At 56.3% G+C, this 17713-nt stretch overlaps 1 protein-coding gene across 1 annotated transcript in view; it reads right to left on the reverse strand.

Annotated features, from left to right (window-relative positions):
• The window catches only part of SHANK2 (SH3 and multiple ankyrin repeat domains 2), a 469020-nt gene that overhangs the window by 333041 nt on the left and 118266 nt on the right, over positions 1 to 17713 (reverse strand). Inside the window, exon 9 of the mRNA XM_067037810.1 lies at positions 10260 to 10326. Coding sequence (XP_066893911.1) covers positions 10260 to 10326 — 67 coding nt within the window. The remainder of the gene's footprint in view (positions 1 to 10259; positions 10327 to 17713) is intronic.

Consider the following 17713-nt stretch of genomic DNA (forward strand, 5'->3'; position numbering starts at 1 on the left):
ATCGTGGCAGCTAAGGGTGGCTCGGTCCAAAGCCCAACTCCCCGAGACTTCGACACGGAATGCATTTCTGAGTCTGGGAGCCTCACTCTCCTCATCTGTAAAATGGGGACAGCGACAGTGCCACCTCGTTGGCAGGGATCGAACAAAAGCAGTGAGTGCGGTCCAGGCCTGAAAGGGCACTGAAACAGCATTAACTGTTTCTGCTGTTCAGGTCAAGAGAGCCTGTTGCCTCCTCCTCCAGGGAGCCACCCCAACTCTACGGCCCATTGGGATTCGCTGCCCCTAATGCTGGCTTCAGCCCCTCCCCACTCCCTGCCACAGGCACAGGCATTCTCCATCTGCAGGCAATCGACCACCAAAAAGTCCAGCCCTTCAGCTGGGACACGATGTCCACTGACATCGTGACTGACCAGGAGGACAGTCATGGTGGGAAAAGAATGGTGTGGGGTGGAGACAAGCCAGAGCCCGGCCGAGAGGACCCGGGGGCCGGGAGAGGGGAGGGGAGGCCCAGCAGAGCTGCAGGAAGCAGGGTGAGTGACAGAGCCAGGGACCCTGGGGCAGCCGCTCACTCCTTCCCACTCTCGGACCCACCTCCCCTGGGTCCCAGCACCGCCTCAGAGAACGGAAAGGACGGGCCCGGGCTGAGACGTGTGTCCCAGGACACGGGATCAGAGGCCGGGTCTCGGAAGCAGGCCCGAGGGTCAGATGCAGCGGGTGATCGGGGTCGGAGAGGAGCCCCCCTGGAGGAGGATGCAGAGGCGCAGCGGCCTGCGGTCCGGGGCTGCCTTCCACCTGTGCCCGGGACCACCCCGTCAGTACCGCGGCTATGGTTCCCACGCGGGCCGGTGTCCACCCTGCTGCAGGGGCCTTGGGGGGTGTTCCCGTAGCTGTTGGTGGGGGTGTACTTGTCACAAGGGGGTGGGCAGGGGCCAGACTCCCTAAATGTCCAGCAGTCGTGTGACAGTCAATGAGTTGTGAGTGACCCTCCGGACGTTCGAAGAGACGCAAAGCCTGTTTATCTGAGCGTAGCCTCCCGCCCACCCCGACTCAACAGACACACTGCCTTCTGCACGGATATTCCCTGAGTTCTCCGGAAATGCAGCCTCTACCTAAGTGAAACCGCGTTCGTGCTGTTTGGTCCGGAACTTTGCCAAGCACAGCTCACGATTTCAGGAAACCGCGACACCGGTGGCTGGCGGGCCCTCCTGGTGTCACAGCTGCCTGAGGCGCTCAGGGATGTGAGGCTGAGTACGCGCGGAGGGGAACAGCATCCCCCCCGTGGCCTGCGCCCTCCTGCGTGGGGCACCCTCTCGTGGACACGCAGGCCACCTCCCCGCCCACCCCGCGCTGCCTTCCGTCCCTTACAGGACAGTTAGGATGTTAACGCCGATTTTTAAAAATGCCACGTGTGTGTTAGGTTATGTTATCTATGAATCTCACCCTCGGACAATGGAGGCGGTGCTACGCGATAATGGTTAGAAAAGGCGCTGGGGCCTGAGGTGCTCGGGAGCCACGGCACGGGCAGGTGCTCACCTTGAAGGGAATCGTGCAGAGAATGTGTGGTTGAGGCCGGGGGAAGATGGGGGGGGGTCCTCTGGGGCTCCCGCTCGTCCGCAGGGGATGGAGTCGGGGAGGGGTCTTCCCCAGGGGCCCAAACTGCGCAGGAGCGGGAAACAAATCGCCGAGAAAGGCTCAGGGTTGGGGCCCAGTTCAACCCAGAGGACGGGGAGGAGTAGATGTGTGGGGGCAGGTGGGCGGATCCTCTGAGCATCTCTGGCGGGACACGTGCTCCAGCAGCCACGTACGTCCCCTGCACGGGGGGCTTCACAGCGGGGACTTCTCGGAGGACGCGTCCCCAGCCCGGGCCTCCATCAGGCAGCGTTCCAAGGCCGCGTGCATGTGAAGGGGGGGCCGGGGAGAGCCCCGGGGCAGAACACGGGCAATAACGACAAAGCCGGGGAAACACACAGGGCACGGGGGGTCAAGGCCTCACGGCCGCTGCCGCACCCTCTCGGGACCAAGACAACAAGTGTCCCCAGGAGTCCAGTGAACAGAGCATCTGGGACAGACCAAGGCCACCGTGGATCCCCAGTGGACACTCACCGGACATCAGGGCTGGGAGCTGGCCATCCCGACAGAACACAAGAGCAACCCGCGTGGGGGGTCACACACGGGCATCACCTTAGCATGCACCCCCGGAGCATCAGCTATGTTCCAGGATTTGGGGATAAACTCGGAGACAGCTATGCCTGGGGGAGGGGAGGGAGCTACAGCAGCGAGCACACGACCACACACCCAGAGCAGGACGATGGAGACCCCCGGGCGGCACACAGAAGAGGGGGGCTGGCGGCACCGGACACGGCAAGGAGGGAGCCACGCGCACCCGGCTGGACGGGGCACCCGGCACGGGTGGCCCGCGCACACCGCACAGCTCCCTCAGCCCCGGGAGGGCGGTGACACGGGAGTAGAATGAGCCGTGACGGGGCGACAGAGGGCTGCTCGCATCTGCTCGGGCCGCTGCGTCTGCCGGGGCTTTATCACGCCTCCCTCCCTCAGCAACGTGCTTTGAAAATATTCTCTGGGCATCCAGGCAAGAGCTGTGATGGCCGCATCATTCTAGGGAAAAAACTAGCCCAGCTCTCCTCGGGAAGGCTCGTTCTGTAAGCTCACGAGGGGAAGACTCAGCAGTGCTGACCCCAAACGAGCCAATCGGATGAAATGAAGCAGGTTAGAACGTTGGGTTTTCCACAGGACCTGCCGGCTCTGCGTGCAAACAAAGGATGTCGTGCATACTTAATATCATTGCTACGTTTCATGGTAAGTAGCATATTTTACAGTCCAAATGCCAGGAAATCTGAATGCTGCTTTCAGATCGGATCTATTTTATTTCATAGCAGGTGAATGGCTACCAAGCAGGTATTATTATTAATTTTTTAAAGCATCATGGCTCCATATCAGCACAGATTTTACATTCTCACACATAAACACACACACACACACACACACCGCACCCCCCTCCAGAATAATGCATTAAGAAATCTGTTTGAAAACACCTCCCTCTCTTCATCATCTATACATATCTGAAACGTAATTACATAGCCACTCCGTCTCGAAACCTAGCAACAGTATCCAAGCGATCCTTGGGCGGCTCATCAGACACCCAAACTCACACATCGGCTCAATGGACTTCATTAAAAAAAAGCAAAACCTCTCGCTCCTCTCCCCGTAGCTGCGGAAGGACAAGATATAGGAAAACAAACCTTGTTCCGCTGAAGAAGAACAACCCATGTCATTTAATCCATCTGACAGTGCATCTCCCCACAGAGCCAGGCAAAAACAAAAATAACAAAGGTGGTAAAAAATGGGTTATCCCAGTCCAAAGCTTATCAGCTTGCAACACGTTTAATCTTTGCATGACTATTTCGGATTCGAGCTCCCCAGCTCCCCAACAGCCTTGCTTTGGGGGACCTCCATCCTACAGAAGCCATCGCAAATGCTCGATGGCAGAAGCTTTTAAGACCTGCTGGGCTCATGGACTCAGCCGCAGCTCAGCAATGAATGACAACAAAGCGGGATTAACTTTGGGATTCACGCTCGCTTTTAAACCATCACTTTCTCTGAGTAGGCAAGTGAAATCACCAAATGGAGGTCACACTTAATTGCTTAAAGAGGAAGGGAGTTTAAAAAAAAACAAAAACAAAATGAACCACAGCTCTGGTGAGCAGTAACATACACGCTGGCCGGACTGTGAAGAGAATGCTTCACGACAAGATGCAAATCTCTCTTTTAAAGGGATAGGGTTCTATCTACATGGCGAGCTGGATCCACTTCCGGTTTCTACAGACCTCGGAGGGCCCACGAATCACCTCCTGTGTTTCAACACGGTCAGCGTCTCTTCCCCTGGAGCCACGGCGGAGCCTCCTAAGTGCCCTGATTTCTCGGCGGGGCACTTTTGGGTCTGGAAGACCAAGGCTGGCTCCGTGGCTTGAGGTGGGGGATATTCAGGCCGTTAAAGGGACTCTTTCAGAGAGGCACCCCATGGATTAGGCTGCATGTAGAAAGTCAGGAAAATGTGTAGCATTTCCATTTGCTCACTTTGAACACCAAAATCCACCCCGCGCCTAACTTGGAATCCGGGGGATCCTTCCACCGTGTTGATCTTCAAAAATGCAACCCAACACGATTTAGGCAAAGGTGAGTCTTACCTTCATTTCCTCTGAGTTCAGGATCCTGACACGTGAGGCTGTGTTCTCCAAAATGGTGTCCCAGCCCCCATTTAGCCCCACTAAATGTCTGATAAACACAACCGTGCCAGCAAGCACCAGGGGCACCTCCTGACAGAGTCAAGAGCCAGCAGCCTCAGATATAGGACGTGAGTCTCCATCCTTCTGGATCGCTGCTACGCTGTGGTACGGCTTGTAAGTCAAGTTTTGCTGAAGATCATAAGGTAGAAATACGCACCCCCCCATCCCCCTCCAGCACCCCGACCGTGATTCCTGAGGCTGCAACGAGAGGCAAACGGCCTGTGAAGTTCCCCAGCAATCATACCAGACACCTACCACTCAAGAGTCTGGGGGCAGACGAAAGATAGCCCTGACCAAGACAGACTCTGACAGCACCCTCCCAGGTCACAGGGGTCAGGGAAACCAAGCCAAAGAAGCTGGAATGGAAAAGCCATGTGGCCGGGGAGCCTCACACACGACCAACTGGGGACCCCCAACCTCATATGGCCCCAGAAAGACCTGCTGTGTGGGCGGAGAGCACTGCCCCCAACACGGCCCACTGCCCCGTGCCCCCGCCTCTGGCGATGTTTGGGGGGCAGAGGACATTACACTCTGGCAAAAACACATCCGATCCAGGAATCGATTCGCCCACAAGGGCTCGGCTCCTTGACACCCAACTCCAGGTGCCGCGGGAAATCGGGATTTTATGTCAAGAAGAGCGGGCGGGGAGGGGCTGAATGTGGAGTGGGAACGCTGGCGGGGGAGGGGGGTCACTCATTCAACGGACATTTACTGAGGCCCCACTGAGCGCCAGGCACTGTAAGAGCCCAGAGCGACAGTCGTACGGCAATGTGCGTGCCCTCCGGGGGCGGGGGGGTCGACGGCAGACCCCAAAAGACGTGTCCGAGTCCGAATCCCTGGAACCTATCATGGGGACCTTATTTGGAAGTAGTGTCTTTGCAGATGTAATTAATTTCAGGATGTCGAGAAGAGATGGTCCCGGATTTCGGGAGGGCCCCAAATCTAGAGGCTGATGGCCTTGCCAGAGGAAGCAGAGGAGATCCGAGACACGGCAGAGAGGAAGGTGGTGTGAAGGAGCCGGGATGTATCTCCTCGGCCCCAGGAATGCCAAGGACCCTGCCAGCCACCATCAGAAGCTGGGAGAGAGGTGAGGGAGGAGCCTCCCCTAGAGCATCCAGAGGGAAACAGACCCTGCCGACACCTTGACTTTGGACTTCCAGCCTCCAGAACCGTGAAAGAATACATTTCAGCTGTTTGAAGCCACCCAGTTGCTGGCATTTTGCTACGGCAGAGCCCCCCGTCCTCGTGTTCTGTGTAAGCCCACCAGAGATGGGGGCGGGGCAGGCAGGTCTGGAAGGTCCTGGAAAGCAGAGGTGGACGGGGGCTCAGACGTCCAGCATCAGAACTGCTGGTGGATGGAAAAGGGCGACGGCAGGGGCTACCCCAGACCTCTTGGGTCAGATTCTCGGCGGGGGGAGGGGGCTGCTCTGAGCACCTGCTTTCTACACAAGCTCCCCGGGGCACCCACACCTGGCACGCGCTGCTGGCCACTGGGAAGCCTCGGAGGGTTTCTGTCGGTGTGTCGAGAACAGTCAGGAACAGGAAGGAATTCCCCATCTAGAGGGGACCGACTGCCAGAAACACAGAAGGCTCGCTGGGGTGGGGGATGAAAAAGCAGCCGAGGTGCCTGGGGACGGGGACGTGGGGGAAGCGGGGTGGATGCCACAGTCACAGAGGCCGAGCGCGTGGGGAGCTGCTTTTCTGAGCAGACGTGCGCCGTCCTCCCTGGGACAGCGGTTGATGGGCAGTTCCTGGTTTGGAAGGTCCGGGGTCTGCGGTCCTTGCAGCGAACTCCTGAACCCCGGGGGCAGGGAGGCAAGGAGGACATCGGCCTCTGTGTCACCAGCTCCTAAAGGGCCAGGCCTGGGGACACACGAATGTTTCCGAAGCCCCAGATGAGCAGGGGGCCTAAGCAGAGAGGATGCACCAAGAAGATGCTCCCTGGAAAGATGGTGGCAGAGGGGAAAGAGCAGGGGGCCCTCGGGAACCTGCTAGTTCAGCGCCCCCCCTCCGGGCCTTCCGGGGACGTTCGAGCCTTCCGGGGACGTTCGAGCACGGCTCAGCGGGGAGGAAGGCCGCCTCCGCCTTTCCTGGAGGCGTGAATTCTTCTCGAGACTGGAACGAACTGGGGGGCAGTGGCGTCGGAGTCCCGGACCAATGACTTCTAAGGTTTTCCGGTCAGAACTCTGCCCTTTGGTCGCCCCACGGAGGGGGCTCTGTCCCTAAAGCTTGTCCTCCTGCCTCCGCTCCTCTGTCCCTCCTCCAGAGAGCAGCCTGCAGGCCGTGTCCTTCCTCGGTAAGGCCCCCTGAGGACCCCGACCCCTGCAGGGGAAGAGCAGTCCTAGTGCCCTTGAATATGTCACAGTGGGAGAGAAGCATCAGGCTAGACCTTTCTCTTTGAAATGTGAAAACTAAACGTGGAAGCCAAGGAGGAATCAGGACTAGAGGAGAGAAAACAACGGACTCCGTAGGTGAGGGCTTAACCTGGGCCTTGGATGAAGAAAGGGAGGCTCTAGAGCAGGATTTCCCCCCTGAAAACTCACACACGGGCGGTGAGAGGCCTGCCTGAGCCGCGGAGCCTTTTCCGGGGTCGTCCTGACGGCACGGCTCGGGGCTGCTGGCCTCCAGGGCCCGTATCTCAGTCCTAACCCTACTGATTCTGGGATGACCCCTCTGCAGCCCCCAGGCTCAGCCACACGCTGCCCCCGAAGTGCCCTCCTCCTCCCCTGCCCCTGCCCTCTCGGCCCACCTGGAGAGCAGAGTTCGGCAGAGAGATGCTCAACTCTGGCGGCCACAGAGCGCTAAGCCTGAACCAGGAGGCCCAGAGGAGAACTTCCGGTGGGACCATCCCCCCTGTCAGCGGCCTGGGACCCAAGAACCCTCTTCTTCCCTCTCCATCCCTCCACCTATGCGTCCAGACCCGGTTCCAGCGCCAGCCTGTGTGAAGACCCCCCAACCCGCCCCTGCCTGAAGCCCTCGCACGCAGCCCCCTGTTCTCGGCTCACAGGGAGGCAGGGAGACTGGCGGTGAAGAGCCCAGAGCCCCCCCAGAGTCATGTGAACCCGGCTTCAAGGCCTGGCCCGGCCCATCACTCTACCACGTGGTTCTGGGAGAGTCCCGCCTGGGAGGTGCCACTGGAGCCCTGCCCACAGCCACTGGCACTCAGTGCGCCGGGTATGTGGGCCACTTGCCCCTACGGGCACCCGTGTCTCCCTGAGGAGGGTCCTCCCTGGCATGGAGCAGCCTGAACTAAACAGGAACTTGACCTGCTGGGTAAATGTACAAGTCACCTCGGCCCTGGGGTGAGGCAAGGCCAAGGTGTGCTCCCGCGACGCCCCCCAGGGGTCCTGATGGGACTAGGCCTCAGGTGCCTGCAGTACCTGCTCGTTAAGGCACCTGAGCTGGCGTCCTGTCTCTTCCGGACTTACTGCTCTCTGCGCTTCCACTGCTGCGCGGTACCACCTCCACGGCAAGCCGCTTCCCTCAAATCCTTGCCTCAAGTCTGCTTCTGGGGGAACTCAACCCAAGTGCCACGTCCGTCCCATGTCAGCTTTGTCCTTGGTCACGCGGAGACAGCGACCGCGTGCTTGGAGGAGCATGCGAGGCTGGGCTCGCAGGCTCAGAGAGGGTTGGCTGTTTCCCTGGGCTTATTCCTTCCCCCAGAGGCCGGGCGGCTTTCTGAGATGGCAGGCACGGACCCGCACGCGGGACTTAGCCAGACTCATGCGGGGGGCGGGACAGCGCCAGTCCCTCCCCCACCCCACGCCCAGCATCCAGCCCCCCCCCCCCCCGTAGCGAGGGGAGATGCAAAGCTGGGGGCGCCGCAGGGCACAGAGCAAACAACCGGGTTCAAACCTCGGGGTTTAGTTAACACGACGCTGAATCGGGAGGTTAGGCTGGATTTACTGTGCGTCTGAGCACGGACGCAGTGGGTGACGTCTGCACCCATGAGGGTCCCACAGCTTCCGTGCCCTTCATTGCCTCTCCGTGAAACTTTCAATAGAGTCCACTTAAATGGCACAGTTTGCTAGCTCACAATCATAGATGCTGAGTCAGACGACCCAGGCGAATGAAGAGGACTCTTTTTTTCCCCTTCTTTGGAGATGCTGAAAGGACCCGGCAGGGAAGCAGATTTTCCGTACCATCCTTTCCCTTTGGGACGCGCCAGGGAAAGCCCACGGCGCAGGTAACGAGGGGCGTGGATTGATAGGAAAAGCCACCCCACATCCTCACTGAGCCCCAGGGCGTCTACAAAGACACGACAGGCAGACCTCAAACCTCGATCCCCGCACCGTGACCCACGGAAGTCACTCGCACCCACTGTGACTACCCCCTCTCTCGACAGGCCAAGCCCTTTACAGTTTAAAGAAATCATTGATTCCATCGGGTGAGCGGTAATTAAAATGTGTTCACCCAACACACAGGTATTATTTTTATAATAAGAAAACCTGTTTGTAGAGAGATGTTTGCATCCCAGATAGAAAATGGAAGAGACAAGCCAGGAACCTCCTCGACCTGGGTTTTAACATGGGCACTTTTTGAGCAGGGTGGGTTCATGGCTGGGGTGGGGAGGGGTGTGGATGTGCAGGGCAGGGCTTGGGGGCAGCGGGTAGAGTCCCTAGTTTCTCTCGGCTCCCTTCCGACGGCTGGGTAAGGAAACCACTTCACGCCTCCCCCTGGCATGCGGGCCCCAGGCAAGGGAAAGTGAAAACAACGAGGGTAGGTAGCCCCGAGTTTGTCACCGTCGCAGAAACTCAGAGATCCAGGGGTCCTTGGGGCCATTAGCTATCCCGCGGTCATGCCTGGGGCCCGCACACCTGTCTTCTTGGATGCCTACCCTGCTCTACAGAGTTCCCATTCCCTTCACAGCAGCCGGTGTTTCTAGACCTCGAGCTGACCCTGTCCGACTGTACTGCTCTCTCGTCTCAGGGGGCTGGTGGCTAGAGTTGGAGAGCTCAGTTCATTTCCTAAAGCACTTTGCGGACGTGAGCTCGCCCATCTGCATGATGTGCTTAGGAAGGTGCTGATGAGGCCATGGCAGAGGCCCGGAGCTCAGAGCAATTAGGAGGTCCGGCCCGGCTCGCGGGAGGGCTCGCGGCAGCATCGGGTGCGGCGTCTGGGAGGCCCCGATGCTCCGCACAGGGGACCGGATGGGGCAAGCAGGCATCCGGCTCCGCATCCCTGTGCGATTCCCAGGGGCAGGCGGGCGCCCGCCAGACACTCGACACGGTAAAGACTGGACAGCCAAACACACGGTATCGCTCGCCCCGGGCCCCAAACTCAGGGAGAGGGACACAGGCAACAAGACACAGACGCCATCTGGCTACTTCTCCAGGCGCCCCGGAGCCCCGCTGCCCACCCCCTCGATGGGATGGCACCATCTCGAAATCTCACCGCTGCTGGTCCAGTGGGACTGCTCCCCGCTGCACGTCCTGTGTAAGCCCGGGGCTGGAGGAAACAGGCCAGCGGGCTCTTCCGAGATGCAAGACTGGGCCCAGCCGCCGGCAGGGCGATAGGAGAGGGGAGGAGCCCCAGAGACAGTCCTCCTGGTTGGCACGAGGGGTACTAGAAAGGGGAGTGGTCATCAGCAGACAGTGGGAGGGAGGGGAGAGGATGGCTCTTTCCTGCTCCATTTCGTTGCCATCTCTCACTTTAAATGGAATCATGTTATGTTACAGAATCTTCCCGTAAACCCATCTCCATGAGTTGCAAAGGGATCTGGTTCTCTGGATGGACAGCAATGCCCTGCAGCCACTGCCGGCGTCCTCGCCTGACGTCTAGGGCTTTCCTTACCCCAACCCTGCCAAGAGTCAAGAAACCGGAGCAACAGAGGCGGAGAAGATGCTGGCCCTCAGCTTTCCGTGAAGTTTCGCTAAAAGCAGACTCGGAACCAATCTAACGAGGTGGCCAGCCAAACAGGACCCCTCCCAGTTCATTCGCCACCAGCCTACTCACCGATGTCGGTTTCCTTGTGGTTCTTGATGTAATCAGCTAGCTCGAAGTTCCCGGCTATGATCGCCACCTGCAAGAGTGGGGACCGCGTTAAAGCGCCCAGCACAGCACAATCTTCCGCACCCTGACGGCCTGACAGCAGAATATGAGCCCAAACAGGACTTCCCTTTTTTAAAAACAAGAGATTCTCCCTTTTCCCCGGTTTATTGAGATACAGTTGATACCCAGCACTAAGTTGAAGGTGTACAGCATAGTGACTCGACTTACATATTTTGCGAAATGACCACAATAAATTTAGTTCAGGGCCATCACCCCACGCGGTTACAAAAATTCTTTTTCTTTGTGACGAGAACAAGGAGGATATACTGTCTCAGCAACCTCCACGTGCACCACACGGCAGCATTACCTGTAGCCATCATGCTGAATGTGACAGCCCCGGGCTAATTTCTCTTGTAACTGGAAGTCCAACTTTGGACCACCTTCCCCCACTTCCCCCACCCCCTGCCTCTGGGAACCACAGATCTGATCTCTTTTTCTATGAGTTTGGTTCAGATTCCACTCGAAGTGAGATCCTAGAGTATTTGTCTTTCTCTGCCTGATTTCAGACAACATAGTGTCCTCAAGGCCCATCCGTGGTGTGGACCAATCGTAACTGCTAAAATGGCAGCTACAATACCCATGGTCCCAGGCAGAGGTATATCTTCCCACTCTGCCCCGCTCTAGGCCCCTGGGCGTGTTCTTCGACAAGGAGGCCATCATTCTGTGAGAATCTACGTGAGAGAGTCCTCGGCCCAGGAGGCCACAGCGGGGGCAGTTCAAGGGGCTGAACCTGGAAACTCCCATGGACCACGTCCTGCACTCCCACCAAGAGCCCATCTGGTCCCTCTACACCCACCCCTGCGGTGGCGGGGGGGGAATGCATTCCTATGATTGGTCCCCATAACTGGAGGGAGGGGGAAATCTCGAAAAAGCATTCAAAGCTGTTAGCTGGCTTTCACTCAAGCAGAAAAAGACTCCACCCATGCACCTGTGCACGGCAATGAAACCAGCACCTACAGGAAACGGTCCAGCTTGAGCCCTACAGAGGCACTGACTGAAGTCAAGAGGCCATGTGGTCCCTGATGCACTGCGGCAGCCGGACAGGTGAAGCCAAAGTCCCAAGGAGTGGCCTGGGGCTCCTGGGGAGACCTGAACCAGAGCCCCCATGGGCAGGGCTCTCCGTGCCCCAGACGGGGAGACCTGGTGGGCCCGGGGACGGTCGTCGGAACCCCCAGATGAGCCGGGCGTTCAGATGCCAGCCTGCAGACACACACGTGGACTGTCAGTTGGCTTTCAGTAACGATGTGGGTGGGCCTTCCCCCGTCCTCTGGAGGCCTTCGGAGCAAAAACTGAGATTTCCTGGAGGAGAAGTTCTCCTCAATTTGTAGCACCAGCTCCTGCCTGAGTTCCCAGCCTGCCCTTCAGGCTGCAGACCTGCCAGCTCCCACAGTCCTGGGAGCCAACTCCTTGCAAGAAACCTCTTAAATATATATCTCCATCCTCTGCCAGCTCTGTTTCCCTGGAGAACCCTGACTGATACAGCTTCACGTGGGGGCCGGGGGCTGCGGCGCTACAGAGACCCAGGGACCCCAGGCTTCTGTCCTAGGAAGTGACATTGACTTCAACTCGTGGGCCCCACCTAATGCTAGGTGTCCTCCAAGGAGGCCACCAACAGGAGCAGCCCGTAGCCAAATCCAGCCCCCTCCCCGGCCTGCTAATGTCAGGGGAGCCATGGCAGCCCCTGTCCACACCAGCCAGGGGCCATGGGGATGGAAAGCAAAGGCCATTTCAGGGGCAGGGTTAGAACCATCTGGTGAAAGGCACTTCACTGGCCTCCTGCACGGTGACCACCCATCTGGGACCCAGGCTTCAGACCATGCACGACAGGGACAGAGATGAGGAACCCGGGCAGGAGGTCCTCACAGGCCCTGAGAAGCTGGTGACCTAGTGTGCTGGCATTTATGATGTGAACGTAAAAGGGCGGCTCTGCAGGGTTACACGTAACATGTGACCCAATGTCATTGAGGTGACAAATGGTCAGAATCATTCCTGGTCAGAATTCCCTGGTGGTCCAGTGGGTTGGACTCCACGCTTCCACTGCGGGGGACCCGGGTTCGATCCCTGGTCAGGAACTAGGATCCCGCAAGCCACGTGGCGTGGCCAAAAACAAAGGAAAAAAGAAAAAAAGAAAGAAAAGAATCATTCGTTGTCTTCCAGCCAAACCCTCAAAGGTAAAGCTCACTCCCGCCCGTCGGGATGGCTACTATCAAAAGACAGAAAACAACAAGTGTTGGCAAGGATATGGAGAAACTGGAAGGCTTGTGTATTGCTGGTGGGGATGCAAAATGGTACAGCTGCTATGGAAAACAGCATTCAGGTTCCTCAAAAAAATTCCACATATGGGATTTCCCTGGTGGTCCAGTGGCTAAGACGCCACACTCCCAATGCCAGGGGCCTGGGTTCGATCCCTGGTCGGGGAACTAGATCCCACCCACATGCTACAAGTAAAAGATCCTGGATGCCACAGCGAAGATCCTGTGTGCTGCGACTAAGACCCAGCACAGCCAAATGAGTAAGTAAGTAAATAAATAACTAAATAAATAACTATTTTTAAAAAAATTCCACATAGAACTACCATATGATCCAGCCGCTCCACTTCTGGGGATGCACCCAAAGGATCTGAAAGCAGTTATTGTATAATAGTTACTTTTATGTGTCGTCTTGACTGGGCCACAGGGGGCCTAGACATTTGGCCAAAAATTATTCTGGGTGTTTTGGGGAGGGTGTTTCTGGATGAAATTAACATCTGACTCAGCAGACTGAGTAAAGCAGATTGCCCTCCCTAGTGTGGATGAGCCTCATCTAATCAGCTGATGACCTGACTAGAACAAAAAGGCTGAGTAAGAGGGAACTCCTGCTGTCTGATTGTGAGCTGGGACATCTCTCTTTTCCAGCCTTCAGACTCTGAGAAGTGTCAGCTTTCCTTGGATCTTGAGCCTCCCGGCTTTTGGATTGAAACTTACACCATCAGCCCTCCTGGGCCTCCAGCTCGCCATGACCTCAGATCTTGGGCTTCTCAGCCTCTGTAATAAATCTCCTTTGTGTGCGTGTGCGTGTGCGTGTGCGTGTGTGTGTGTGTGTGTGTGCATTGTGCAAGTGGGGAGCTGTTGTAACAAATAACTAAAAATGTGAAAGCAGCTTTCGAAGTGGGTTGATCCTGGGAGAGTTTTGAGGTGCATGGTAGGAATATAGATGTTAAAGGTTATTCCGATCAGATCTCAGATGGAAATGAGGAACTTGTAACTGGAAACTGGAGGAGAGGTGATCCTTGTTATCGAGTGGCCAAGAGCTTGGCCGACTTGTGTCCTGGGGTTTTGTGGGGGGCACACCTTGTGAGCCATGAACATGGACGTTTAGCCGAGGAGATTCCCAAGCAAAATGCTGGAGGGCTGCCGATGGTAAAAGGCAAAAAGACGGATGAGTTGAAGGAGGAATTGTTTAGCAAGAAGAAAATGGAATTTGAAGATTTGGAAAATCCTCAGCCTGTCCGTGGCGCAGGAAATGAGAATGCAGGTTCTGAAGAGAACGCCAAGGGTATGGCTGGACCATCACGTGATAACGAGGTTGCAGAATTATACACGCATAGGTACTGCCAGTTTACTCGGAAGGGGGTAGAGTTGGGTGAAGTGAGGGGATGCTGTCGGACTTCTAGGGTTTAACAAGATGGCACGATAGAGCCACTCAATTGTGAACATGTGCTATTCTTCAAAAAGAGGGGAAAGGGGCTTCCCTGGTGGTGCAGTGGTTGAGAATCCGCCTGCCGATGCAGGGGATACGGGTTCGTGCCCCGGTCTGGGAAGATCCCACATGCCGCAGAGCAGCTGGGCCCGTGAGCCATGGCTGCTGAGCCTGTGCGTCCGGAGCCTGTGCTCCGCAATGGGAGAGGCCACAACAGTGAGAGGCCCGCGTACCCCCCCCCCCAAAAAAAAAGATCCCACAGGCCACGACGAAGATCCCGCAAGTGGCAACAAAGATCCGCAACTAAGACCCGGTGCAGCCAAATTACTAAACAAATATTTTTTTTTTAAAATGGATTTGGTGTGGGGATTCGATGAGATTACGTATGTAAAGGCTTAGAGCAAAGCCTGGCACACGGTAAGCCCTAAAAATGTCTGCTGTTACTATTGTTGTTCACATGATTATTACTGACTGCTTGTCTGTAAGCAGCAGACAGCTCGTTATAAAGGTCCCCTAAGCCCCCACGATAAACACGCCATCAGAAACATACAAGCGCACACCGCACATCTGCACTCCAATGCACACCCAGGACAGCTGCTGAAAATAACCTAAAAATGGACCCGCGACCAGCAATTCCGAGCTTATGCTTCCAAAGAAAAGCTTTAAAGAGCTGCAAACTGAGTTACCGCAGCATGGAAGCCACATGCGCTCTTCTGGCCAAAAGAACCGAGTTCACGATGCAAGTGAGAACAATGCAAACTTCTATTTGTGGTAATTGGCTGACTGCTTCTCCCTTGATGATTTCAAGGCCAGGAAAGTCCTCTCTTGCAGGAAGCAGCGGCCTGCCTGTCCTGCTGCCTGCCCCATGCTTGGGCATCCCACTAAGTGTATGATGGGAGGATGGAGAGCGGGCTGGGTTTGATGGAGGCGTCTCAGTTCCAACCAGCAAGCGTCTGGCTGTGGGTTTGATGCGTAAAGAAGGCAGAAGGTCAGGGTCTGTTTTCTTTGGTTCCAGGCAAACAATATCAATAATAATAATAAAATCAAGTCATACCAAGCACTTAGGTAGACACACTGTTTGTTCTAAGGGCTTGACATGGATAGAGCCCCTTAGATCCTAACAACTCTATGAAGTGGGCACCGTTATCTCTGCTTGACATGTGACAAAACTGAGGCACAGAGAGGTTAAGTAACTTGCCTGACATCACACAGTAGTCAGTGCTGAAGCCAAGATATTATTAATAACTCAAGACATGCAGGGCCAGAATCTTGATCTAATTTTCAAGGCACAGAATGATGTCTATAAATAATTTTGATTTTCATGACATGGCATTTTTTAAAAAGTTAACTTGTAACAGAATCGCAGTTCAGACGCCTTAGTAGAAAAACAGCAGCACAAGGAAAAATATGACAGACTGTTCTCGAGGGCTTATGACAAGGCACGTTCAGCATGCTGAGTCCGTTGAGTGACCACAGAATTCTCTGTTGTGAAAAGTACAGGCAAATGCGCTTTCTATAAGGATGGACGCTGCCATTTATAGGTTCATCAGGATCTGAAAGTGAGAACTGAGCCCTTCCCGGCTCACCTGTCCTCCCCCACCTCCACGTCCCCTCCCTTAACTCAACTTTCCTTCTCCCGTCTTGCTCTCAACACCGTCTCAGCAACATGTGCCAAAGCCAGGCGTTTGGGCATATGGCCATAAGGAAAGGCAGGTGTCCAACTCGAGGGGAAGCGTCTGGAAACCCAGGACAGCAAGGACTCCCTCTGGGACTCAGAGGCCCCTCCTGTCCCCTCCTTTCTTCAGCCATCGCCAGGCTTCATGGGTGGACGCAGGGAGGGTGCTGGCGGGGGTACCAGGAGGAGGCACTCCTGGTTGGAGCAGTGAACGTGCCCCATCGGTCCGCACCGCAGGCGATGGATGCGCTGCAGTGGGGGAAGGGCAGAGGATGGCTCGGGGACAGACTGGCAGGTCCTGTGAAGGATTCAGAAGGGAAAGGCTAAGGGAGGGGGAAGGGTAAGCTGGGACAAAGTGAGAGAGTGGCATGGACATATATATACTTCCAAATGTAAAACAGGCAGCTAGTGGGAAGCAGCCGCATAGCACAGGGAGATCAGCTCGGTGCTTTGTGACCACCTAGAGGGGTTGGGTAGGGAGGGTGGGAGGGAGAGGCAAGAGGGAGGAGATATGTGGATATACATATACGTATAGCTGATTCACTTTGTTATAAAGCAGAAACTAACACACCATTGTAAAGCAATTATACTCCAATAAAGATGTTTAAAAAAAAAAGGCTAAGGGAACCGGGACTTCTGCAGAGAAGAGGGAAAGAGAAACCCGCGGAACGGAGAGGCGACCGGGAGAAACCACAGGATGTGAGGGCAGCCACAGGAAGAGCAACCTGCCAGGGTTGCCCAGGGGCCGGGGAGTGGGTGGGGGAGGACCCAGATGGTAGGTGGCCAGTTCTGTGGTCCACGCCGGTCACTTGCCAAGGCCTCCAGGGAAGACGCACGGAGCCCTTCTTGTCCCCTTCCCTCTGCAGAAGTGGGGCTGCGCTTCCCCGCCTAACACAGCCTCCTCAGGGTGAGGCTTTCACGCTTGGGGGTCCCCATAATTCTTGCCCCGAGACACAGTCAGCACCTGAACATGGTTCATTTTATAAAGCCTCAGATGTTGCCTTGTTACTGACACGAGGCATTTCAGGTGTTAACAACGGTCCGGGCAGCATCGACGGTTACAGTTTCGAAGGATGCGGAGATGCGCCATGAAGTCATGACCCTTTGCTGATGCTGACGAGGTCCCTTCCGAGAGGCCAAGGGAGTGTGGAGAACGAGGTCCGATGGAACCCGCTGCCCGATGCCCCCAGGGGCTCCGCCTCGGTGACCAGGCTGTGGGGAGTCCTGAGGACGCAGGAACGTTGGCAAGGGCAGCTCACATCTTCTCTCCAACAGCAGCATGCGGTGGGCAGCGAAAGGTGCCCCAGACGCCTCTCCACCCGGCAGGCAACCCACCCCGCAGCAAAACCCCCTCTGCAAGCTTGTTCCCTCTTTTCCTCCTGGACTTGAATGGCCGAGGGCAAGGGCGGGGCTTTTGATCTGTTTCTGTAACTCAGAAATTGACACCTCAAATAGACTTGATCTCAATCCTTTGTTTGTTTGTTTGTTTGTTACAAAATGTGGTCCTTGAAGAATGTTTTCAAAATCCATATATGACAACATAGCTCACAAGGAATTACGCTCGTAGAAAGACGAGGTTTGGGGACTCCGCCTGGCATCGCAGGAAGTACCACAGCAGAGCAGGACCCAGCACCGCGGGGAAGACGGCAGCTGCGGCTGCCTTGTTCACGAGAGGCTGGGCCCGGGGTCCAGGAGCCATTGTGACCAACATCCCGACACCTCAGGCCCTGGGTGTTTCTCTTCACCCCACATGTGTCCCAGCGGCCGCCTGCCCACACCCCAGTGCTCCATCAGAGCCTGGAGGAAATGCACAGGGATGATGTCCTTCTAGAACCCCGAGCTCTGCCCTATCCTCATTCCCATGTCCAGTCTCTGTGCAAGTAGAGGGGGCCCGTCACAGAGGAAGTGCCCCAAATTCCCAGCGAGCCCCTCACTTCTGGCGCTTATTTCAACCCTCTAATCCACATCTGAATGAGGCAGATTCTCCCATCCACCCAGTCTCTGC

The sequence above is a fragment of the Kogia breviceps genome, chromosome 7 (assembly GCF_026419965.1).
Source record: "Kogia breviceps isolate mKogBre1 chromosome 7, mKogBre1 haplotype 1, whole genome shotgun sequence".
NCBI lineage: Eukaryota > Metazoa > Chordata > Mammalia > Artiodactyla > Physeteridae > Kogia > Kogia breviceps.